Source organism: Cavia porcellus, unplaced genomic scaffold (assembly GCF_034190915.1).
Source record: "Cavia porcellus strain 051 isolate PalLab524CR breed Dunkin Hartley unplaced genomic scaffold, mCavPor4.1 scaffold_25, whole genome shotgun sequence".
NCBI lineage: Eukaryota > Metazoa > Chordata > Mammalia > Rodentia > Caviidae > Cavia > Cavia porcellus.
In genome coordinates, this window is record NW_026947508.1 from 43,236,718 (window position 1) to 43,262,725 (window position 26,008).

The 26,008-nt window shown below is 36.7% G+C and overlaps 1 protein-coding gene across 5 annotated transcripts in view; it reads right to left on the reverse strand.

Annotated features, from left to right (window-relative positions):
* Agbl4 (AGBL carboxypeptidase 4) overlaps positions 1–26,008 on the reverse strand; it is a 1,435,759-nt gene that overhangs the window by 312,804 nt on the left and 1,096,947 nt on the right. For all 5 annotated transcript variants that reach the window (XM_063236476.1, XM_063236477.1, XM_063236475.1 and 2 more), the window contains one exon: positions 9,909–9,948. In XM_063236476.1, coding sequence (XP_063092546.1) covers positions 9,909–9,948 — 40 coding nt within the window. The remainder of the gene's footprint in view (positions 1–9,908; positions 9,949–26,008) is intronic.

Below are 26,008 nucleotides of genomic sequence, written 5' to 3' on the forward strand. Positions count from 1 at the left end.
CTCTCATTCGCATTTAGAATATTATATACATCCACCTGATGATAAATCCTGTAACTGCCCAGAAATTCTGGCTGTGGAGCTCTTGCTACAGCAGACAAGATCTCTGTGTGTTCTGTCCTCAAAGATTATGATCCACATAGTTAGCTTATCAGGGTAATAGAGATAGGTATTACAAAATTTCACAAGATCTTGGGTCATTTCCAAGTAATATCAACCTTAAACTTAGCTCACAATTTCAGGAGTGTTGTTTATAACCCAACTCTCAGCCAATCAGAACAATAGATTTCCCTGGATGTAGATATTCAAAGATGGGTTCACGATGACTCAATCAGAAAATAAGAAGCCATAGATATTATGCTGAAACTTGGAAGAAGTTCCTTTTGCCTTCTCATGCTGGCCTAGAATTTGGGAGACTGTAAATCTTGCTGCTGCTACAGTCATTGTGAGACCACATGTGGCCTGGGAATGGATTTGACACTAAACAAGTTAAGAGGAGATGAAAAACAGACCATGTCCGCTGAGCCCTATATCAAGATGCATAAAATGTCAGCTTTATTTCTGGATTATTCATTTACATGAGCCAAGGAATTGTGTATTTTTGCTTAAGCTAATTTAGGTTTAGGTTGAAGAATTCTACTTACATAGTCCTGGTGTCTTAATTCTATCCCATGTGACTTCAATTGCAGTTTCTTTAGGCATAGGACATGTAGTTAGCCTAATAGCCAAGGTTTTACCAGCTCTGCCTGCCCTGCCCTTCTCATGCTGATCAGCTACGGTGGTTTTGGGTGCTACACCTTCTTAGAGATCAAACTACAACATGATGTAGGTTCCCTGAGCCCTCTCATCAGTCCCCAAAGCTGAGCTCTGGGAGATGGCATCCTACACGGATTTTCTAAAACAAATACTCAGGGAACACATTACTCAGTTTACCTCCCGGGGACCAAAAAAACAAGCATGCTTATCCTTGCCTGCATCTACTATTCAGATATTGGAGTTTGATACTCAAATTTAATAAATCTTCAGAGTAACAATCAATGCTGATGTTTTTCATTGTTGACATGTGTGATGGTGGCTAGGGGAAAGGAGGCAAGAGTATAAATTGACACAAACTTTTTGAATAATGAGTTGGTAATAAGGTTTGGTAATTCCTTAAACATTTTTAATGCTCTTTGACCAAACAATTCCATTTCCAAAATTACCAGTATAAAAACTTATGCAAAATAACTAAAAAACTTTTTTTCACAAATAATTTCATAGCAGAGTTATTTATAAGAGTTAAATATCTGGAAGTAGCACAATATACAATAGTGCTTTTGAAAAAAATCAGGCTACAAATAAAAGATGAAAAACAATAAAGTCTTTAATGACTAATACGCCCTTGAAATGCTGTAAAATGTTCATAGGTCTAGTAAGTCTATCCATAATAATCTAAGTTAGGACAAAACCTAAAATGCAGACAAAAGCACATTCATGTACTGAAAAATTATTTATAAGATTGAGAATCAAATGGAGCACCCAACATAATTGGCATGAAAAAATATTTCTGTTTTAATATTAAATGAAAATTCAGGATTAAATGTTATATTAAAGATGATCTCACCTATTTGGATTTTTTTTTTTTTTTTTGGTACTAAGGATTGAACTCACAACCCTGCACTTGCCAGGCAGGCGCTTGTTCCACTGATCTAAACCCCCAACCCCTACCATACCTATGTTTAAAGAAATTCAATATGCATGGAAAAAAGACAAAGAAGTAAATACATTAAAATATTAAATAGCTATTGCCTCTGGAAGATAACTGATATTTTCATATTCATAACTTTTCTGCATTTTTAAAAATTCGCACCATGGGCATGTACAATCTTTTAGTAGAGAAAGTAATTATAAAAAGATGGTAAGTATATAAACTACATAGCAACATGGAGATTGTTTATGAAATAATGTTAAGTGAAAAAAGATGTATAGAAACTTACTGTGATTGCAATTATGTAAATGTTTCTGCATATAGACAAGAACTGAAAAGGAAAATGCATAAATAAAATTAGGTTTTGCATTGTGCTGAAGCTGTGGGATTCGAATTAATTTATTTTTCTTCTCTGAAGATGTTTTTAAAGCTGTTCTTAATGATGTGTGGGCATTTTTGAACCATCTCCCCCATAAATATCTACTGTGCTTCCAGAGTGGCTCCACAGGTCTTTGTTGGCTCTGAAAACGATTGCGTGGCAAGTAAGAATGACTAGTTTTGCCTTTCTTGCTCCTTTCATCTCCAAAGGGCTCATTTTACTTCCTTGGGACTTTAGGTGCAGGCAAAGCCTGAAATGGTCAAACAAGAGCCAGCAGGTAATTTAATGTATTTGTTTCAACGACTATAAGAGAGGATAATGAACCTTGTGGATATTTGAAATCAGCAACACATTTGGCTGTGATTCTTTCCTTAGAAATATCTGTGATATCTTAGGAAATCAATTATGTCTTTCATTTTACTTAGTGGAAAAGCTCCAATGACTGTCTTGTCCCTAGTGAAGTGGGTCCGTGTGGAATTCTGTCTGACTAAAAATAATACAAGGGCTAAATATATGTAAATATAGTATTAGACATAGGCAAAGGATTAAAAGTCAAACAGATATGAATTTGAATCTTTGTCATTTTTTAACTGTGTTCATGTGGACCATTCATCTAATCTCATGGCAGCTTCGTTGGCTTCTGTACAAAGCAGGAAAGATGATATCTGCCTTATGGTATAGTGAGAACTGTGTGAAAAATATACATAGTGGGCCCAACATAACTCTGATTCTGTGTTGAGACTTCTGAAATGCCATCCTTTTAATCTGTACCATCAAAAAGTTCGACCATTTGACAGGTATGCTAAGGTAACTCAGTAGGAAAATAACAATCTTGTCAACAAATGATGCTGGAAAAACTGGTATCCACATGCAAAATTCGGAATCTGGACTCTCAAGTCACATGATATAAAAATGTTAACTCTAAATGTATCAAGCCCTACATGCAACAGCTAAAACTATAAAACACTAAGATGAAAACACAAGAGTGCATCTTTTTGGCTTTGGATTAGGCAATCGTTGCCTAAATGTGACACAAAAAGTATAAGCAATAAAAGCAAAAGTGGGTAAATTTGACTCCATCAAAACTAAAATCTTTTTGCTCTAAATACATCAAGAAAGTGAAAAGAAAATCCAAATAAAGTGAGAAATGAATTGCAAATTATAAATCTGATAAAACTCCATCCAGAATTCTCTTTCTCTTGCTCTCTCTCCCTCTCTCAAGTCAATAACTAAAAAGACAAATACAATCCAAATAACAATAAGTAAGGACAAATAATTTGAATAAACATGTCTCCACAGAAGGTACACAAATGGTTCATGAACACATGAAAATGTAATTGGCATTACTGGATACTCGGAAGAAGCAAATTGAAATGATGAGCCACTATTTTACAACCATTAAGATGGCTGTGCTCACAAAGACATACAGTGACAAGTGTCAGAGAAGTAGGAGAGAAATTACAACTTTCTTATATTGCTAGTAGAAATGTAAAATACTATGATTATTTTGTACAACAGTTTGGCAGTTTCTCAAAATGTTTATCCTAAAGTTTACCATATGATCAGCAATTTCATTCCTTGGTATATATCCAAGAGAACTAAAAACATATGCCCACACAAAAACCTTGTACAAAATGTTCATAACAGATTATTCATAACAGCCTGAAATGCAAACAACCATGATGTCTATCAACCCTGGTCATCTACACACACACACACACACACACACACACACACACACACACACTCAGTGGAATATTACTCAGCAATAAAAAAGAATAAAATATTGATATATGTTACAAAATAGGTGAAACTTATAATCTTTATTCCAACAAAAGAAAACTCAGTTAGAAAAGTCATTCTATCCTGATTCCTCTTCTGTCATTAAATGTCCCTAAAAGGCAAATCCATAGAAACAGAAAATAGATTACTGGTTTCCAATGGCTACAAGATAAAAGAAATGAATAATGATCATCAATTGACATGGAGTTTTATTTGATATGATAATAACGTTCTGGAGCTAGCTAGTGGTGATGGCGGTATAACTGTGTAAATAACTGAAACCCACTAAACCTTGAAGGCTGACTTTTATGACATGTAAATTATAGCTCAGTAAAATTTTGATATAAAAAACATGTTTAACAACTCTACGCATCGGAGAAATGCAAATTAAAACTACACCGCAGTCATAATATCCATCATCAAAAATACAAAAAGTATTTCCATGTCACCGCAGTCATAATATCCATCATCAAAAATACAAAAAGTAATGAATGCTGATGAACATGCAAGGGAAAAGCAGCTTTACTATACTGTTAGTGAGGATGTAACTGATACAACACCTATGCAGATCAGTATAGAAATTTCTCAAAAGACTAAACATGGAAATAGTATTTGATTCAGATAAACCACTGTTGGGAATGTTCCTGAAACAGTTAGGGATTGCATACTACAGTAATACATGCATGTTTCTAGCAGTGCAATTCACAATAGCTAGGCTGTGGAAACAGCCTAAATGCCTGTCCACAGATGAATGGATAAAGAAAAGGTGTCATATACACAAAATGGAATACTATTCAGCTACACAGAAGAGCTAAATCATTTCATTTTCAGGAAAATAGATGGAACTAGAAGCCGCTACGTTAAGTGAAATGATCCGGAATCAGAAACTCAAACATTATTGCATGGTTTCTCTTATATGAAAAACCTAAAAAGTATAAATGAATGAATAAAGAGTTAAAAGAAAGGAGAGAGGATGGGGAACATAATATAGACTTCTGGAGACACAGAAGTGGGAAAATGAGAGTGGGCAGAAAAGTGAAAGAGGAACAGGGGTTGAAATCACCTGAGATACGCTAAATGCATGTACTAACTTCCTCAAACTCCATCACCGTGCAATGCTAGCATACACTGATAACATTTTTTTTTAAAAATCGCTGCAACTACTTCTCAAAAATTAATTTAAAATAGTTATGACAATCACTTTTAATTTGGAGGTGAGAATATTCACATCTCCCTAGACTTGTGATAAAATGTTGGCCATTGCCAAATATTCCAGCTGTTCTCTCTCCCTGCAGTGACCCATCCATGTGACAAACTTATATAATCTGTTGAAGTTAGGAGTGGCTTTGCAACATGCTTTGATCAAGAAAATCTGGACAGAAGCCAGTACTTCTAAGAGTTTTTGAGAGCAGAGCATGGTTCACCAATTTTCTCTTTTCCCTCTGCCATGATGACCAACATGGCAAGTGCTGTCAGTGCCTCCTCATAATCTCACCTATTCCCTTGGCACCTATTACTTCTGCACATGTTAAATAACTTCCAACTGTTGATGCAAATTCATGCTTAGGGGTCCCTCTGATCACTAGAACCTTTTGTCCATACATGGAGCAAACTGAAAATGGCAGAGGATTAAAATCTCTAACCTCACTCCCATTTCGTGGGACTTCAGAAGGAAAAGCCTGAGAGTACTGTCCACACTAACCTCCAGAGTTCCTCAGTGGGATTAAATATAGTTGTTCTCTGGGATGTCAGAGGCCACTGTGTGCTCTTTTGTTTGATAATGAATATATACTGGTTTTTTCCCTTCCTGACTTTTCTTTACAGATGTCTCTGGGATCACCTCCATATACCACTTGCAGTAAAGTTTTCTTCAAGAATAAAATTAAGACACTTGGCAATGTTCCAAATAGGGAATGCATGGTCAGCTTGAGTGGCAGAGCAGTGGAGAGGAGAGCTGACTGTATTCACTGAGGAACATATACCTCGTTTTGAGCTTCTGTAATTCTGATATTGTTGTTACTTTAGTTTCATACCCAGTGAATGATACATACCTTTACTTTAGTAATTCTATTTCTAGAATTTTTTCCTAAATAAGTACTTAGAGATGGGCACAATAGGGGAATTTGAAAATATAATAGGATGCTTTCCAGCAATATAAAATTCCCTCTTAGAATATATTAATAATGTTGGTATACTATAGTGTTAATAATATTGGCATACTATAGTGTTCGCCCTATATTTAAATAAAAACAGATTACATAGTATTCTAACTTAATTTAAAAGTTATCTACGATTTGTGTATGCATGTACAAAAAAAAACTCCCTCTATAGACCAGTTGTAAAGTTTTACTTGGATAGTAAAATAATACTTCCTCAATCTGCCTGTCTTCCTTTGATGAGGTTATAGATGAATAAACTTTCTAAAAAGTGAAAAAGAAACCATAGTTGAGCTTCTGAATCAAATGACAAAATAAGTTCATGTTTCAATAGATCAAATTATTCTTCTCTAATAGTAATTTGCCATAATATATGAAAAGGAGATGAAAAGGTACAGTTGGGCTTCACTGTTAAAGATCTATCATCAATGTTGAAGTGGACAAAAACACAGCAGGGTGAGTGGTTGGAAAGCAATCTAATTGCTGAAATCTACAAGTAGAAGCCAGTAGTCACACTGGGACATTTGCCTCCTACATGAGAAAGGAGTCTAAAAGCATTCTTGAGGAGAAGGTGATCAGTGACAAGTCTCTGTTTGGAGCAAAAACTTTGGGGTGGGATCCTTACCATGGAAAGGGCCTAGAGAAAAGGTTGTTGCATAACTTTCAGGAGAGAATGACTATGCATTAAAGGCCAGAAGATGAGGAACACAGATTCATAAACCAGAAGCAATATTAAACCATCCTGAAATTTTTGTCATTGGATCTGTTATATTCTCAATATTTATCAGGTAGGTAAACTGCAAAAAATATCATAAAGGGATATATTAACATGGTAGGAGAGGGTGAAGAGGGTGAAGAGAAAGAAAACTGAAAAATTTCTTTCTCAGAGTGATCCTACGAATTAAAACTTTGAAACACATGAAATTGAAAGCTAAAAATGATACTTAACAAAATCAACAATTGGAACTTGAATTCCCTCCAGATGAAACTTATTTTATGGAACAAAGATTTTAAAATAAGCATATTGAGGATGTTCAAAGAAACAAAATGAAGACATTAAAACAGAACTAGGAATTATGAAACAGAATAAGCAAAAGTAAAATAAGAACAGGTGGATATGAACAAAATTAGAACTCATGGAAATGAAAAATAGAGTTACTGAGGTACTGAAAAAAAAATCTAGATGAGACATGGTTGAAAAGTGAATTTATATATCCGAGTTACTTGGGAGAACTCAAAATCAGTGCAGTAAGCTACAAATGATAAAAATGGAAACCACTTGATAGAATTGAGCCTTTCCTTAGAAGGAATTCTTAAAGAAGAAACCCAAAGGAATAATGGGTAATATTTGAAGAGATAATTTACAAAAATTTCCATAACTAATTAAAGTCATATATTATTTTCAGTTGAAAGCATACTCAGAGTACCAAATAGGATACATAAAAATAAATTCACATCTAGACACATGCAAAATGCAAATTCTTAAGATCAAAAAAATCTTAAAACCTATCCTACAAAAAATAGTTTCACTAAAACAATTTATAAAAGGGCTTACTTTTTACCAGCTATTGTGCATATTATGATTGTGCATGTGCATATTGTGGACAAAATCCTCAAAGGACAAAAGAAAGCTCTCCTGAAATTAGAATTTATACCTAGCCAAATAATCATTCCAGAGAGAAGCCAAAATAAGGACATATGAAGGTTAAAAGGGTTACTCATAAATTTTCACTGTTTGATACTAAAGTGTGCTTACTGGTAGGATAGACTAGAGATAGAATAAGTAAGAGAACAGAAACATTCTTATTATATGCAGGAAACATTCATTTGCTAATAACTGTAATGGTAATGTATTATTTCTCTCTTTTTGGAAAAGGTTGAACTTAAAAGTCTACAAGAATAGGTGGTTAGGGCTGAGTTTGATAAGCGATGAGAGTGTTTTAAAGGTCTTCTTTGGTTAGATGAATGAAAAAAGTTCTGATTAACTGTCTACTTTGTAAGAAAAGGTAATGTTAAGCATATATTTAAGAGGTTAAGTTTAGAAATAAAAATAAGACCTATGGCATCCAAATTTACAGCAGGTGTAAAACAAAGCAGGCAATACATAAAGTTCAGAAACAAATAAGAAAATGAGTAATAGAAAGTACAAATATGGTGGTAGGAATCTACTCCAAAATATCATTTCCTATAATTGCAATACATTCATAATTTAGACATTATTATATCATATTTAAGAAACATAATTTAAAATATATATTTTCTGCTTTTAAAGGATACATATAAAAGTGGAAGGGATATAGATACAGTATATTAATCTCAATTATAAATACTATTAAAATTTGCATGTGTTATAAAGAAGTCAGTGTGGAGTTGAAGTATATGATAGTAGGAATAGTATAGAGAGAACTCAAAAACACAGTATGTACACAGAAAAACTGATGTCACAGAAAGGCAACTTCTGATAGATGGGAAAAAGGATGGACTAGTTGTTGGACAGCACTGAAACAATCCATTATTCAAAAGTAATTAAAATTCTTAAATCTCTAACTTATATCAGACATGGTTGGTCCTAAATGATATGACATAAAGACATAAATATGACACAAACGACCAATTTTTTAAAGTAAACATAGGAGAATATTATGTACAATTTAGGGAAGATTTTTTAAGTCATAAAAACATATCAAACAAATGATTGAAATGGTAGAGAGAAATGCTAGGTCACAGGAGAGATCCACTCTAGTATTCAGTCCATGATTTTCAATTTCCATAAATGTTAATCCAAATATATGTAAAACAGAGCTCATTGTATGGGACAGTATAGACGTTTTCAAACAATATCAATATTTTCTAATACCTCAAATCAAAAAGCTCTCAGATCAAAGTATAGTAAGGTCACTTGAACTGAATGAGTCCACCTTTTGCAGTCTCTGCCCTATTCGTCAGTTACATGACTCAGAGAAACAACTTTACTCTAGGCTGGTTCCTGAAGAGAGGGATTTTTTAACCTTTTTGAAAGTGAGCCAACTAACAATTCCTGGATAATACTGGCAACACTGATGGAAGACATAATTGACATAGTTCAGTCAAATTGGTTTCTGAGATATTAAAACACTTAAGCATTTATTAGTAACTAGCTATTCTTCAAGCCCTCTCTCTCCACTTGAACCCTACTTCACTCTGCCACACTGGCTTTTCCATCAGTAGCTTATCTCCCCGAAGCCCAGTAACCAAAGTGTTAATTTTAGCACAGCAGGTGGTTACCAGCGCTGTTCAACATTTTAAAATACCACCTGTGCTTATCACACACACTTTCAAATACTAACTAAGCCTGGTGATGTCATCACCACCTTGGCCCCAGGGACAATTATTATCTGTTATCCAATTTTGCTTCTAGTTCCAGAACTGCAGTAAAATACTTGCTTGAGAAAATTATGTATGTCCAGGGCTTACCCCCATGTCCACAGCTTTGTTTGGGGGATCTGACCTTTCCTTACAGGTGAGAGATCAAAGTCATCTTAACCTTCAACATGGTCAACCATACTAGGCACCCTCTAAATCTGGTTCTTTTGTGTGAACTCATTTTTATGGCGCTTTCCATGCAGCTTCCCCATTGTCTGTGATTTTCAAACTTGTTTCTCAGAAGACCAGGAGGCTTCCTTAACATTTTAGTCTAGTGAGTGATTCAGGAAGAATTTGGCCCTAGAACTTACAGCAATATACAGAGTACCAGCTCTACCATCTGCTGAGTTAAAAGGGCAGAGGCAAGGAGAAGGCTCATTCATGATAAAAAAAAAAATTCTGCTGTTCATTCATGGACGCAAATAAGAAAAGCAGGGATTACACTTGGATGGCAAGAAGGCATCACTCAGAAAACAGAAAAGCCAAAGCAGAATACCCCACTCACCAGGGCTGGTTATTGTCAGGAGGTCAAGCTGCCGCTGTTGCTGCAAAAGAAAACACAGTGTAAGCGCACTGATTTCAGCCAGAGCCAAATTTGTGCTTAGCTCAGGACAGACATGCAAACTGAGAGCAGAGTAAATTTTAAGTTTTACAGAAACATAGTTCCCATCCACAGTTTTGCAGAGAGGCCTTTCATCCTAAGGACAAAGAAGGATGAACTTTTTCCTTGTCCTTGAAAATATAGGTGGTCACAGATGAGAGGTTCTTAGAGAGCTTCCAGTCAAACCTACACTGCATGTGTGGAAAATGAAGTCATGAGAGGAATATGGATACTCAGGGCCACATAGAAAGTCCCTTTCCAGTCACCTAACTTCAGGTTTTTTCCTATTCATCTGTACCTTGGATTTCTTTTTTGTTCACATTGATTGCAATGAGTGTTGGATATACTGACAACTCTATTTGTGTCTAGTACTTGTGTTATTATCATTATTCAAACATTCCTTTCTAACCAAGATACTTCTGAGCTGGTTTATTTCTTGAGAATGCTCAACAATGCTATCACAGATTCAATTACTGATGATACAATTGTTTCTTCTTTTAATCTGTACCCTTCTGAAACACACAGCATTCCTACAAAATGTTTGTCAAGCATACTAGGCTACATGGATAAGATTGCTTGTGCTTTTAGAAAACTGGTCTTGGTTATCCAACAAATGAGATAATCAGTTTCTCAGAAGGCTTGTTGTCTTTCACAGAATGACTACTGGAAAGCTCTGTGCTTGACTCGATGTCATGGAACCTGAGTTTAGGGAAGTGGGTATAGGAGGCTCCTGTTGGGTAGCAGTGTGTGGTCTTTGATGACCACCATCACAATTCTTTAAGTCCCAGTCTTCTTACTGGCCTCTTGCTCTTTCCTAAATGTGGCTTTCCATAAATAGGACTAACATTATTTATCTTATTTTCTTAAAAATGTTCAAACTCTACTTTGGAAGCCACTGACAAAGGCTTTAAATTGCATTTGTTTTTGATCAGCTGGTGTTTCATCCAGTGGATGACTTGCCACATGTTACCTGCATTTCTCCTTTATCTTACCTCTCATTAAGAATGGTTTTCTGAACTTTAGGTTAAGCAGAAAGGGGAATGCAGCAATATTTTTTGAGTACCTACTAAAGGCTAATACATAATACTAAGTACTTTGATGCATCATTCTTTTGTATTCTTGTTAATTCTACAGGGCTAATATTGTAAAGAGGAATGACATGACATTCAAAGAGAATCAATTATTTACCGGAGACCACATTTTCATTAAATGGCAGGGTCACGATTAGAATTCAATCAACTCTAGTCCTGATTCTAAAGTCCAAAATATGACAATGAATATAATTCATATACCATTATGTCTGGTACTTAATAGGTTCTCAGTAAAATACTTATTTAGTATTAATGTTATTATTATTGCAGAACATCTGATCCTGATCATGCAAGCTGTTGCTTCCATGTTCATAGACTTACGCACATTTAGAGCTTAGAAGTCACTGACTTTGATTTTGAATCCCCTCTGCAATGTCTTCACCAGTTGTGTGAACTGTTTCTATTTCATCCCTTTACTGAAAGGAAATTACAATTTCCTACTCGTTACATAGCTCCACTTGGTGCCGGATGAAGTGCTGTTTCCTCATGACATCACCAGCTCTAGCTTCCACACCCTATGACAATAGCTTGAAGGTCTGAAGAAGATTGGATCCTTTATCTCTCCAGGCTAACTACTCCAAGTTCTTTTGTCTTTTTCTCAGAGAACTTGTGTTTCAAATTGCTTTGTATTTGAGCTCACTCTTTACTTAATTGTGATCTGTCCTAGTCAAAGTCCCTTTAGTATCTGTCTACGCTGCCCATTGCTTCTATGACTTCTCATGAGCCTCTGAGGACTGCACCCTTTCTGAGCCTGTGAGCCTCAATCACACACCCCTTTCTCTGCCTATTCTTGACTCATTCTTTCACAGTTAACAGTTGAGATTCTCTGTACCCAAGCATATGCAACTTCAAGTTGTCACAGATCTACATAACGAGCATAAATGCTCACACTGAAATAAACACACCTTCACATGTGCTACCTAGAAAGAATGCTGGAGTCAGATGACCTGCCCTCCCAAACACAAAACCCTGGTTAGTGGGAAAACAGCTCAAGCTGCCTTTGCCAAAATCAACCTGTGCAGCTTATCATTTTCCTCATACATGAGAAAAAAAGTCTTGTGTCCTTCTATTCTTGAAGGTTAACTTGGTGATGATCACAGTTGATGAAGGAGATCTATTTGTCTGAAACACATCTAATTCCTAACTAAAAACTATTACTAAATGGCAACTCTGTGCCCAGTTTCCAGTAAAAAAAAATGGGAAGTAAATCTGACAGCCCACACACCTGGGAATATGTCCTACCTCTTCTGTGCGGCTTTGTATTACTTACTGTCTCTGGCCACCATCTTCACAAATTTAAAATGAGCCGGGAGAACATGGCGGACAGATAACAGCAACTACCGGAGGCTCTCTGAAAAACTAGGCTCAGAAGCCAGGTATGGTGCGGACTAAAAAGACATAAGCAGGTGGAGTTATGCTCTGCTGACTCAGGAACGAACTCGGCTGAGAGAAACCAACTTGGAATGCAGTCCTGGTGCTAAAACAGGAACAGAAAAGTCTCGCTGCTGAGGCTGGACCCTGCACCATTGGAAGCCGCGATTTGGGTTTCCCGCCGCGCAGTGGCTGGCTGCCTCTACATCGGCTCAGCAAGGAGAGAGATGCGCGGAAACTCTGAGAACGGGAGTCTGCGAACGGAGTCGAAAACAGGACGGGCAGGGAGGCATGTTCTGACTTGTGGCGAGGTGAGTGAGAGAAACTGACACTCCACCACAGTTTGACTCCAGCGGACTTTCTGGGCCCGAGCAATCCTGCGGGAGCAGGGCTCGGTGGCGACTCCAGCCACACATTCCCCTCTCGGGCGGGATTGGTGAAAAGTGCCTGGCCTGCGTGACGCTGCCGGCGGACCCCGTAGGCTGGCCCAACCCAGATCCCAGAGCCTGACGGAGGCCGGGAGGGGCGGGCCCCCGTGTAGGCTGCCTGGTGCGCAGCGGTGAGTGGGAACACCTAACCGGCGCAATTCGATCAGGCTGTGGCTGACAGGGAGAGAAGCTGGGCCTCTCATATAAGCTTGCATATATAAGGAACAGAGAATATGAGAAGAGGCAGCAACAAGAAAGGCTCCTCGGCCCCCAATTCTGAGAAACAGGCAATAGCAGACACCGCACCAATACACATAAAGCACCATATAGAGAGCCTCATAGACCAATTCAGGAATGAAGTTATCAAACGACCTAAAGCTAGAAGTATGCAAAATAGTTAGAGAAATGCTAAGCCCCACCCAAGAAAAAACAGATGGTGGAATGGAAGAACAGAAAAAGAGGGGAGAATTGTTTGATGGAGAAAACAGGGAAAGCATAGAGTACATGAAGCAGGTTCAAAGGGACTACCAAGAAACTAAGAAGTCTATCCAAGACTGGAATAACAGCTTGAAAGAAACTAAGGACAGACTATCTGAACTGGAGGGCAGAATTGTAATATGGGAGAATGAAATGAAAAACTTCTTAAAAATAACAAAGAAACAAACAGCAATAATACAAAGACAAGAAGATGATAAGAGGATCCATAACTTAAGGATTAAGAACATAAAAGAAGAAGTAGGGATGCAAACAAGTGAACTACAAAAGCTACTCACAGAAATAATCCAGGAGAATTTTCCTAATTTAGCAAAAGGTAAAGATACTCAGATGTATGAGGCATACAGGACCCCAGCTACCTACAACCCAAACAGAGCAACACCCAGGCATATAATAATAAAAATTCCAGAAATTCAATACAAGAACAGAATATTAAAAGCTGTCAGAGACAAGAAACAGACCACTTACAAGGGAGCATCCATCAGAATTACAGCAGATTTCTCTGCACAAACCATCAAATCACGAAGAACGTGGGGGGAAATAATTCAAGCTTTGAAAGATAATAATCTCCAGCCAAGATTGAGATATCCTGCACAACTGTCCCTGGAAATTGATGGAAAAACAAGGTGCTTCCAGGATAAAGAGGAACTGGGGGAATTTGCAACCACCAATTCAACTCTACAGAGAGTATTGCAGGATATTCTAAAAAAAGGAAAATACAAAGAATCCAGAAATAGTGGAGGCCACAACTAATGGAGCAGAGAACAAAGTTAAGAAGACAAACTGACAGCTACTGACAGAATTAGAGCTCAACAGAAATGAGGCAGAGAAGATTGGATGATAGGAACAGCTATACAGCTATTTTGGAGAAAATGACATCTTAATAGGTAATACTGATTTAGTATCATCTTGTTTTGAAGTCTCATCTAGCTTTTGTCCTTCTGTCTCCAATGGTCTAAATAGGTTGTATCTTACTGGATTTTATTATGTACGACAGTATAAGCAAAAACCTTTTAAAGACAAGGAGATTATACAGAAACCATTATTCATTTTCTGTTAGTCGATTCTAAATACTCTGTAATGCTGTCATTCTCTTAAATAGTTTTACATTGTTTTGATATACTTAATGCTACAGTATACGAAGTTGTACTCAAGGATTTCAAGGAAAGAGACAATATGGTAACTACTTTTAGGTCAGGATTATCTGGTGGTGAAACACTATTCTACTTAAATGGTTATGTTTTGATCTGTGCTGTTTCGTTGTTATGCCCTTTTTTATCTCAATCTCCACTCCATTATTTACTTTTTTAAAATTTTTATCCTTTTAATTAAAGGAAAAAAATAGCAGGATATATTATAGTAACCCACTTTGACTTTCCATTACCTCGATTTAAAGCCCTGTATTACTCTCACCATCTTGTTTTTGACTGATGTCCCCCTATTCTGTTTTGCTGGATAGTATCAGGTTCGAAAATTTAGGCATCAGCTGTGAAGATAATGAGATTCATTATAACGCCCATTCTCGTTGACTTTTATCTACTTTTGAAGACCTACAATGTCTCCAATGGTTTGGTCTTGTCGGTTTTGTTCTTTACTGTTTTGTTCAATTGTATTATAACTAATGGTATAGGCAATTCTATTAGAGATAGCGGGAGACATTATGGTAACCATTGTTGATCACCTTGTATTATGTTTTCACATTATCTATTATGTCCACCCTTTTGACTTGACCGATTCTGTTCTGTTATGTCACATTTGGTTTTACTCTCTTCCAAAAAAGTAATAAGAACCGTGAGAGCAATGAAACCCAAAATGTGTAATAGTCATTGTACAAAAGAGAGGAAAAGAAAGTGCTCTAAACTATATAACTGCATGTATATTTAAGTGTATAAGATACAATATGATATCACAGAGTTTTATTGGATCATTGAACAGAACTGTTTGCAGTATCATTGATGGAATGTCCACTTTACAAGCTTTAATTTTGTGACTTGAACAATTATTTCTAAGATGACAATATGTAATCCATTAACTAGTGATTTCCTACTGTTCATTTTTTCTTCTGCAAATCTGTATAACTTGTACCCTTTCTCTGCTTTTTTTTTCTTTTCTCCTTAAATAAAATTAAAAAAAAATTTAAAATGAGCAAGTGAAGTTGAAATACTGTTGCATCTAACAGTTAGATGCAACCAGGTATTGTGCTTACGGAGTCCTTCTCATGTAAAGAGTTCCCCAAGAACTCATGGAATCGGAACACTGCAGGCTGGAAGAGTCAGAATTTAAAAACGTCCACATTTTAGGCTACACGATCATGTTGAGATTCTCTGTACCGAAGCATATGCAAGGCCTCTTGTGATGAGGAGCATTTTAAAGGCCTGGACCATCTGTGATTCATATTAGTTCCAGAAGTCCAAGGTATACGGTAGCACCTGGTGGGTTTTTGCTGTGCTTAGCTGAGCCTTTCCTTATGTTGTTCTCTGCTTGCCTTCTTCCTGGAGATCACTATTCAAGACCACTGAAGACTTCTATAAATTTTTATTCTCTGTATACCAACGCCCAAATCTAACACCCTCATCTTCCTTCTCCAGAGTAGAAAGAATATTTCAGACTCCACCCGCTCAATTCATCTTGTAAAACTCATCTTCTGCATCATGCTGTATTTTAACCATCTGTTTTCTTGTCTTCTTTCCCACTAGTCCTTTCTTGAGGACAGGACTAGTCATTTCATCTCTATGCCTCCAGTTCCCAGAAGGAAGGCTTGGACAGAATGTCTGATGTCATTTATTTTGAATGAATGAACAGTCCTGCTATTTCTCCTGCCATGACCCTGTTCAGTGGGAATTATCATGGAAATTAAGCACATTCTACCTTTTCCAATGTTTTTCTACAACATTTTTGACCTTTCTTCCCTTTGTTTTTGCTCCTGCCAATTTTTTCTGTCAACCAGAAACTGTCTACACACATCCTGTGAGACGGCTTCTTTTCTTTGCTTCTCCCCCCAGGATCACCATCCTGTCCCTTCTCCTGTTTATACCATCCCGGTGGTGCCGGATTGTATCTAACCTAGGAGGCAAGCTCATTTAACCCACGGCTCCCTGACGTATGTGTGCACCACCTAGTGGCAAAAGTAGTAAGTGTAGGGTACTAGTTTAACTGCAGCTCTAGTTGGAATGGCAACGTCTGCTTGTTCTACATGCAAATGAAGACAAAATTATAGGTTACAGAATGGTTCTACAACAGTCTTTAGATAAGAAATTAGAATAGTCATATAACTACCTCAAAGTCTTTAAAAAATAAAAAGGATGAAGTGAAAGTGAAAATTTTTCATTACTAAATCTGCCAAGTGCAGGATCACCATTTGAGACCACCATTGGGAAACTACGAGGCATTTACACACACAGGAAACGCAACATACAGAATGTGACCAATAATGTACATATGTAGATAGAGGCATACTGGATATAAAAAGTATCAAATCATAATAATTAGTTACCAAATGACAGAGAGAGAGAGGAGAGACAGAGACAGAGAGAGACACAGAGATACAGACAGAGAGGAGAAACAAGAGAGAGAAAGACAGAGACAGAGAGACAGACAAAGACACACACAGAGAAGAGAGAGAAACAGAGAGAAAACAGAAAGAGAAAGACAGACAGAGACAGACAGACAGGAGAGAGGAGAAACAGAGACAGAGAAAGACAGAGACAGAAAGAAAGAGAGACAGAAAGATAGACAGAGAGAGACACAAGCACACACACAGAGAAGAGATAGAAACAGAGGCAGAGAGAGAGACTAGAATATGTAATTTTAATTGGTGGCAGGTTTAGTAGATAGATAGGAATTACTAGCTATTGAACTACTAGCTAACCAAAAGCTACAGAATAAGAAAGAACTGTTATATATATAGTCATCAGTCTTTCTTTCCTTCTGTGTGTGTGTGTGTGTGTGTGTGTGTATCTGTCTGTCCACTCCATGCTTGGGGCTGGAGAGAGGATAACCCTTCCTTCTCAGGCAAAGAAATTCCATACCTGAATATAGGGAAATGAATCCAAGTGTGCCTGTGTGGTATCCCATGGAAGACTACGGTTTTGCCATGTTAGGTTAATCAGGAATGTATGTGTGGACACCTGGATGTGCATGACTTTACATCCAGGCTTCTCTGGCGAGCGTGATGCCAGTGGACATTCTGAATACCCATTTTTGTGTTAACTACTGAGTGATGAATGCTGAGCATAACCTTACAAATGCCATGGAAACTGGAAGTCCTATGGTCAAAAGCAGTAAGTTCGGAGTTAGTGCTATACAGAGATTGCCAGAGCATCTAGAGAGGATGCTTAAGGAAATTCTACCAGTAGCCCAGCCCTGGGAATTGTCTGTGATTCCCCCATGCATTCAGGAGGTGCTTTCTTGTTAGTACAATGTCACCCCGCCTCTGTTTACCACTGACTAATCTGAGGGTAGAAAAGCAAGACTAAATAAAAGTTTATCCTGGAAATTTGGGGCTTTTATAAATTCAATTATTTTCAACAAAAGCTAAGGATGTCCTATGTTAAAGAACGTATCTTTAACACTTTTGACTTTGTGGTAAGTCATGGATTGGGGAGGGTTGGAGCTCTTATTTTGCTCCTTTATCAAACTTGTTTAGACTGTTCTGAATGTTTTGTATTTCTACAGAAATGTAGGAATCAAAATGCTAATTTTTCTGAAAAATGATGTTGGCATTTTGATAAGATTGTCTTTTCTGATCTTTATTATTTTCTTCTACTTGTTTTTGGTTTTACTTCTAATTTCTAAAGGAAAGATATGAGAATATTTCATAACTTTCTTCTTTTCTAATAAATGTACTTGGTGTTAAAAAATTAAAAACATATAAACCAATAATTAAGTTATACTACAAAAATAAAACTTTCAGAACTATGAAAATAATACATGCATATTTTTGGTCACTTCTTAAATTTTCAGGAAATTCAGAATAAATATAAAAATTAATGTGTTAACAAATAGTAATGACTAATCACTAATATTTTGGCGCATTTTTGTCATCTTCCTCACTACGTACACTTAATAAGATTGCATTTATATAAAACAAATGTTCCTTTTAATCTTGTATAACAGTGGGTTTTTTTGTCCTAGGCTGTCTTTCTTTATTTTGAGGTAGAAAAGTATAAATTGCATACATTTATTGTCATAATATGTTTGATCTTGCTCTGTGATCATTTTTAATCCTTTCCCTTTTCATGGAAGGTGGCATCAACTAATAAGATGCCTGTAGGATACCACTTGGTTTTGTCACAGTAGACAGAGAAGCCTAAACTGTAGCTAACTGATGTAGATAAAGGCTTCTGAATCTGGGTACTCTTTCAGGGAATATTAAACCTGGAAGATTTTTTGTTTTGTTTTTTTCTTTTTCTGAAGTCTCTCTAAGTTTTGAAACCATTTTCAAGAGCACTAAACTAAAAATTAAACACATAAAGATGTGAATCCACTGAGCTATATTATCCTATCATACAATTTAAACTCACATTTAGGATTGGAGAGAATAAGGAAGATTCTGTCCAGGCAGCAGCAGGGAAAGTAGGAAATACATTGGTTGAGAACTAGAATTTCTGAGTGTGGGCTCCAACTCTTTGATTCTTGGGGCTGGGCCTTTGGAATTCCTACCATCTGGACCTAGCCCCTTACCACAGCTTACCCTCTGGTCTCCCTGCTTGCTGCTGGCCTTGTCTCTTCCAATTTATCTTCCACATTGCAGCTGGAATAAGATTTGTAGAATGTGGAATGAGCTTTCTTAAAACTTATCAGGGTTCCTGATACAGGATGAAGGCTAACTGAATAGCAGCTCATTTCTGTGATCTGCCTCCTGCCTTCTCTCCCCGTCCTCGCAGGCTCTGGAGCACCCCTTGTAGCGCCCATACTTGCTGTCCTTTCATCTCTAGGTTTTTGCACAAGTGTTCCCTCTACCTGGAATAACAACCCCATGTCTAGCCCACATTGCCTAGTGAATTGGCTCCCAACTCACAGGCCACCTCTCCTGTAAGGCTTTTCTCAGCCTGTCAGCATTGAATAGGTCTCATCTTTGGCCTCATCAGAGCATTTCCACTGCCTGCTCATCCTCCATCTCCTCCACTGGCTCTCTCCCTGAGAGCAGGGCTGGCCCCGCACCTGACCAATACAGGAAGCTCAGTAAAGATCTGGTGATTACCTGTTACTGAGATGAGAGCTAGACAGGGGCCCACTGAATTTATCTCCAGAAGACGTCTTTAGTTGTAGCCCCTCATATCTCTGTCTCATTATACACATATAATACTCCTGTACCACCCCCATAATTTTCTCAAGTCTCTGTTTTTTTCTCACTTGGGGACCCAAGAAATGAGTCACAGAGAATCTAGCCTTCTTCATCTATATGGGTAATCATGAGGCTAAAGTTAAAAACTTTTCATTGTAGTCACATTTGCATCTCAATTACTTCCCAGGATGAAAAGACAGGTGTCCTGGGAGCCCAGGGCTGGCTTGTGTGAGGTTCCATGGTAGAAGAGGAGTCACTAATCCTGTGTTCTGTTTTGTTTTCTGTGTTCCTTATGAGATAGCTATTTGGGGAAATATCAGTCTTTCCTGGTGCAGACTACAGACAGTTTAAATAAGAACATTAGTAATTCCCACGCCTTCTCCTGTCATTCTAGGAGCAAGCCATCATGGGAAGGATCTGGGGATCAACCCCTCAAGAAATGAGGGGCCCATAAATATGGGCACACATTTAGAATCAGGCCTCAGTTTCTTCCCTTTCCAGTGACCCCTCTTGTCTTCTCTGTCTCCCACCCTAGGCCACAGTTTATTTCTATCCATCTGGGTATCAAGGTCCCCACCTTGCTCTCTCCCCAAGTACAGGCCTTCCCTGGGAAATAGTTCATGCAGCGTTGATCTCTCCCTAAACTCACTGCTTATAAACTTTCTTATCCAATCTAGCTTCCTCACTGACTGCAGGATGACCATTTTAAAATCAAATTTTTTCTATTTTAAAGTAATTTAATGATATCCATTGCAGTTTTGATAAGACTAAGTAGATTTCTTAGCTTTGCTTTCAAGGAGGATGTCAAAATCTCCATTACTTTTGTGTGTTGTTTGAAAAATCAGTTTCTATATTATAATATAACCTTATATTTAGAAACAACAAAAAAACTCCTATTATTTTCTGAACCAAACTTCAGAAGATAAAGATAGGCCCAGTATGTCTGTCAGTGTATTCTGCAGAAAAGCACAGATTCCCTGGGGATGAGGCAGGGAATTGTTAAGGAAAGCAACTCAGTGGGATGGAGAAATGGAGGCAAGGGAGCAATTCAGTTAGTAATTGTGTTCCAATGCTTTCAATTTTTTATTTAAGTGTTTTTAATGAGAAGTTAATAAGAGGGCTTCCTTTAAAGAGGGGTAATTGGAGTGACCTCTGAAAGATTGGAACTATTATTCTTTTCATAGAGGACAGACATCCAACTTCTAAGAAAGAACAGAAGCAAAGCCATGTAGATGGGTCTGATGTCCTAGCTGCCCTGTGGCACTGAAAGCAGATGATTTGTTTATGCTTAAAATTCATTTCCTAAGACTATCAGGGAACCTCCTTTAAATACTGCATTCCATATTTAGTTATCTAAAGTGTAATATGTGTAATATCAAAAATAATTTGAAGAAGCACACATTAAAAGAAATATAACAATCACAATAAAACTCAATTGAAGGTATGGAGAAAAATAATGAAGATAGAAGGAATTAGCTGCCCTATGTGTGAGGCTATCAAACACAGTTACTTTCTTAATTACTCAGAAGAGAAATACTGAGGCATCGAGTGAAAGGATTTGAGCCAGTTCATACATCGAGAGACCAGCCGGGCTGTATTATCCACACTGCAGTTGGTTAGGATCGGGGAGTACAGGGACGGGTGAAGTCCAGGGGCAGTGTGAGCGCTGGAACTGGATAAGACACTGCAGGACTGGAGACAGGAAGTAGCAAAGAGCAGACAATGCATACAAATCCGGGCTCACAGACCTCGACCAGCTGCTTCACTTCTCAGAGTGCAGGATAGAGCATAAAACTCATGTGCTTGTAAAGAAAAACACAAGACTCAAAATAGCTTTAGACTTTTTAAGACTATTAAGATTACTACTTAGGTGGAAGAGTTCAGAGGCTCTGACTCCTAAAAGAGATCCTACCCCACTCAAACACTTAGTCAATAAAGCTTTTTGTTCCCTTCTTCAGATTCAGTGTACAAGACAGTTCACAGCAACTTCACAAGGAACTGTGGAAAATGATTGATTAGAAACACTTGGAAACCAGAAGCTATGTGTTGTGGCTCCACTTTTGCCACTGACTTGCTGTATAGGCCAATAATATACCTTCTCTGAGGCTTCCTCTATCACACACTGGCTAAGTGTGAGGAAGTCAATGAAATACTTTGAAAAGGGTTTAACAACCTTCTTCTAGTAAAGTAGTTAGTCTAGCACCCGACTCACGCATCCAGGCAAGCTGTACCTAACCTGGTATGATTTCTGTTCTAAATTCCAAGATCCCTGGCTTAGAAAGCTTTTTTCCCCATATTATATCTCTCACATATTATGCCCTGACAACCACCTCTGCTCTGAGGATGCACCGGTTAGCCACAGTGTGTCCTCAGTGCTGGCCCAGCACTTTGTACCACCCTTGGCCACAGGTATTATAGATATGTTCGCCATCATTCATGCAACTCATCTGACTCAGGGGAGGACACTGAGGGATTCAGATCAGTATCTCTGGCTCCTATCCTATAGCTGGCACACAGCAGGCTTTCAGTCACATTTGCTGAATTGCACGAAACTGTGGAATTCCTGTGAAAAAATATCGTGACATTCAGAATAAAACTCTGGCACTGAAAGTGAGGTAACTTTAATCTGTGTTCCTGACTAGCCAAAGTAATGCCTCTCTGTGCAATGTCAAAGTTATGTATACTCCAGGAAGTAGAAGGGCCAGGCCATAAAAGTCTATTTTCTGCATGTGTCTGGCTCTCATGGAAGCTCCATTCCATTTGATCGACCATGACTTTCCACAAGAAATCGCCAGCTTGATTGTGGGGAAAGAATCCAGATCTAATTGTTCTTTGTAAGCCTGGGACAGAAGGCATTGTTGCTTGAAAAATGAAACTGTCTAAATTAATTTTACTGAAACAAACATCTTTGCCAAATAAATGCAATGCATAATAACAACCCATAATTAAAAAGCAAAATGATACCTTGTGTTATGTGGGGAAAGCCAATGTGTTCAACACAAAAAAGAGCAAAATGTTATTTTCTTGAAACTCCAGGAACACATCTTGAAGCCTGATTTGAGATATACGTGTGTATGCGTGCAAGTGTGTGTGTGTGTGTTTGTGTGTGTGTGTGTGTGTGTGTGTGTGTGTGTGTTTGTGCAAGCAGAGGGAGGAAGAGATGCCTCTGCCTTTTGTCTTTTTAACTTGTTGTTATTGGACAACAATCTTATTTCTCAATAATATTTTATATTTCTGTTATACTTCTCATAGACAGAAACTGGGAAAGTATGAATTAACATTTCTTGAACAATTCTTATTTTTCCTCCCTTTTCTAATTTTCCTAAAATGCTTTTAACTTCTTTGATTATCCCTATGTACGTATCTGTCTCTATCTATCTATCTATCTATCTATCTATCTATCTATCTATCTATCTATCTATCATCACTGTAAAATGACAAATTTTTAAAGAAAAGAGATATTAAGAAATAAAAACATTTCTTTGAACATTTACTAGGTAATATATATTTTAATTTATATCTACACATTTTATCTTTATAACATTCTCAAAAGGCAGATATTTTACCCCATTTTGGAAGTGAAACCAAATCTCAAGAAGATTAAGCTAATTGCCTAAATGATACAACTAGTAAATGATAGAATTACGATTTTAACTGAGTTTCTGATTATGAAGGCCCATTAATGTAGTCATTTCATAGTATAAAATATTATTAAATGATATTAATGATATCAAAATAAAAGAAAATACATGCATCTCAATAGAACAATGGTTATTTTTATTTCTTCCATGGTGTTCTCTAGTCCTTGTCTAAGTATGTCTGCTTATCATACATAAGTAGTAGTTATATTGTTTTTAAAAAGATGTAATCATGGTATAAATATGAGGTTCATTTTCTGTATTGTGTTAATTTTAGGTTGCATTATATCATAAGAGGTTTTTCCAAAACTATTATATATAGCTTTTGTACACATTATTTTAATGACTTCTTATTATGTTTCATTTAGTAAAAATACAGTTTACTTAAATAGAAGACATTTAGGTTATTATCATTGGTATTATAAATAACATCAAAATAAATTTTTGCGTGGATGTAATTCCTTTCTTCATTTGGATTAGATTATTTCTTTGAGATGAATTCTTGGGTAGAATCACTGGTCAGTATGTATGCCCCTTTTTGTTATTGTTGATACATAACACTGAATTGCTTTCTAGTAGAATAATTCCATTTCACATTTCTATGAATAGTGTGTGATATAAAGACAAAATCTTGCCACATTGATGGTTATAGCTTTAAAATATTCTTTTTTTATTTATAGAAAAAAGCAAAACATAAAAAATGTTAGAAATAATACAGAATTTTACAAAAAGTAAGAAATCACTAGTTGATAAACTACATATTGTTATCTTATAAGTAGTTGTTCAAGTTACTAAATGAAATCATGAAAAGTGGGCAATCAAACGCTGACAGTACAAATTATTCTGTTTGATCAACTAACAAAAATTTAGTAGTATGGTTATTTATTGCATGCTTAAACATACATTGTTATATTCTTTAGAGCACTTTCTTTCCCTTTCATTATTACAATATCTATTATACATTTTGGATCTTATTACTCTTTTAGTTTTTATTATTATTTTTTATACTAGAGAGACAATATGATATTTATAAATGTGAGTCTGATTTATTTCACTTATGGAAATAATCTCAAGTTGCCTCTATTTACCTATAAAAGCCTCAAGCCTCAAGATCATCTTTTTTATAGTAGAGTAATATTTCATTGTATAAAAATAACATCTTTTTCATCCATTTTGGGCATTTGGGTTGTTTCCAAGATTTAACTATTAAAAATTGCTATACAAATGGGTGCACATATATTGCTGTGACATGACCTATGCTGGGTATTTTTCTAGGAGAATACCCAGGAGGGGAATAGATGGATTGAATGGAACTTCCAATTTTAGTTTTTTGAGGAATCTCCATACTGATTTCCACAGTGACTGCACCAGTCTACATTCCCACCAACAGTGGAGAAGGGTTCCTTTTTCCCCACAGCCTTGCCAATATTTGTTACTGGTTGATTTCTTGATAGCAGCCATTCTTTCTGGAGTGAGATGAAAATATCAATTCTGTTTTAATTTGCATTTCTTGAATAACCATTATTGCCATTTGTATATCTTTATCTGAGAATTCTGTCTTCATGTCAGATGACCATTTTTGGAGAGGGTCTTTGAATTTGGGAGCTTGATACTTTTCAATTCTTTTTATGTTCTGGATGTAAGTCCTTTGTCTAAGGGGTTGCTGCTAAAATTCTTTCCCATTCTGTGGGTTTTATTTTCAACATTTTGATGATTTTCTTTGATGTACAAAGACATTTTAATCAGATGAGATCCTAGTTGTTGATTCTTTTTAAATACTTTAGTATTTCCCATGCAGTGTACATTTTGCTCATGAAGTTTTTGCCTACCCCTATATCTCCAGGATTTCTACCTACCTTGTCTTTCAGTAGATTTAATGTTTCTGTTTTAATATTTAGCTCTTTGATCCATTTTTACTTTAGTTTAGTGCACAGTGATAGACATGGGTCTAGTTTCAGTCTTCAGCATGTGGAAAACCAATTTTTCTAACACCATTTATTAAAGAGGTTATCTTTCTTCCAGTGAACATGTTTAGCCCTTTTGTCAAATATTGGTCAAACACGGTGGCCAAGTGTTTTTGTAGTTGAGTTTGCATCTTCTAATCTGTTCCATTGATCCTCAGATCTATTTCTTTACCAGTACCATGCTGATTTCATCACTGTAGCTTTGTAGTATAATTTCAAGTCAGGACTTAAGATGCCTCCTACCTTGCCTTTGTTGTCCAGAATTGCCTTTACTATTCTAGGTTTCTTCTGTTTCCAAATGAATTTTAGGAATGTTTTCTCTAGATCTGTAAGGTATGTTAATGATATTTTGTTTGGGATTGCACTAATATGTATAACAGTTTTTGGAATATGGCCATTTTCACAATGTTGGTTCTTCCTAACCAAGAGCAAGGAATATCCTTCCATTTTCTAATATCCTCTTCAATCTCCTTTTTTAGAGTAGTATAATTTTCAATGAGTAGGTCTTTTGCATTCTTGGTTAGGTTGATTCCTAAGCATTTCATTTCTTTAGATGCTATTGTGAAAGACAATATTTCCATAATTTCTCTCTCAGTGAGTTGTTTGTGTACAGGAATGCTATTGATTTTTGAGTGTTGAATTTGTATCCAGCTACACTTCTGAATTTGTTCATTACCTCTAGTAGTCTTTTAATGGAGTTTTTGGGGTCTTTTACATAGAGTGTCATGTCA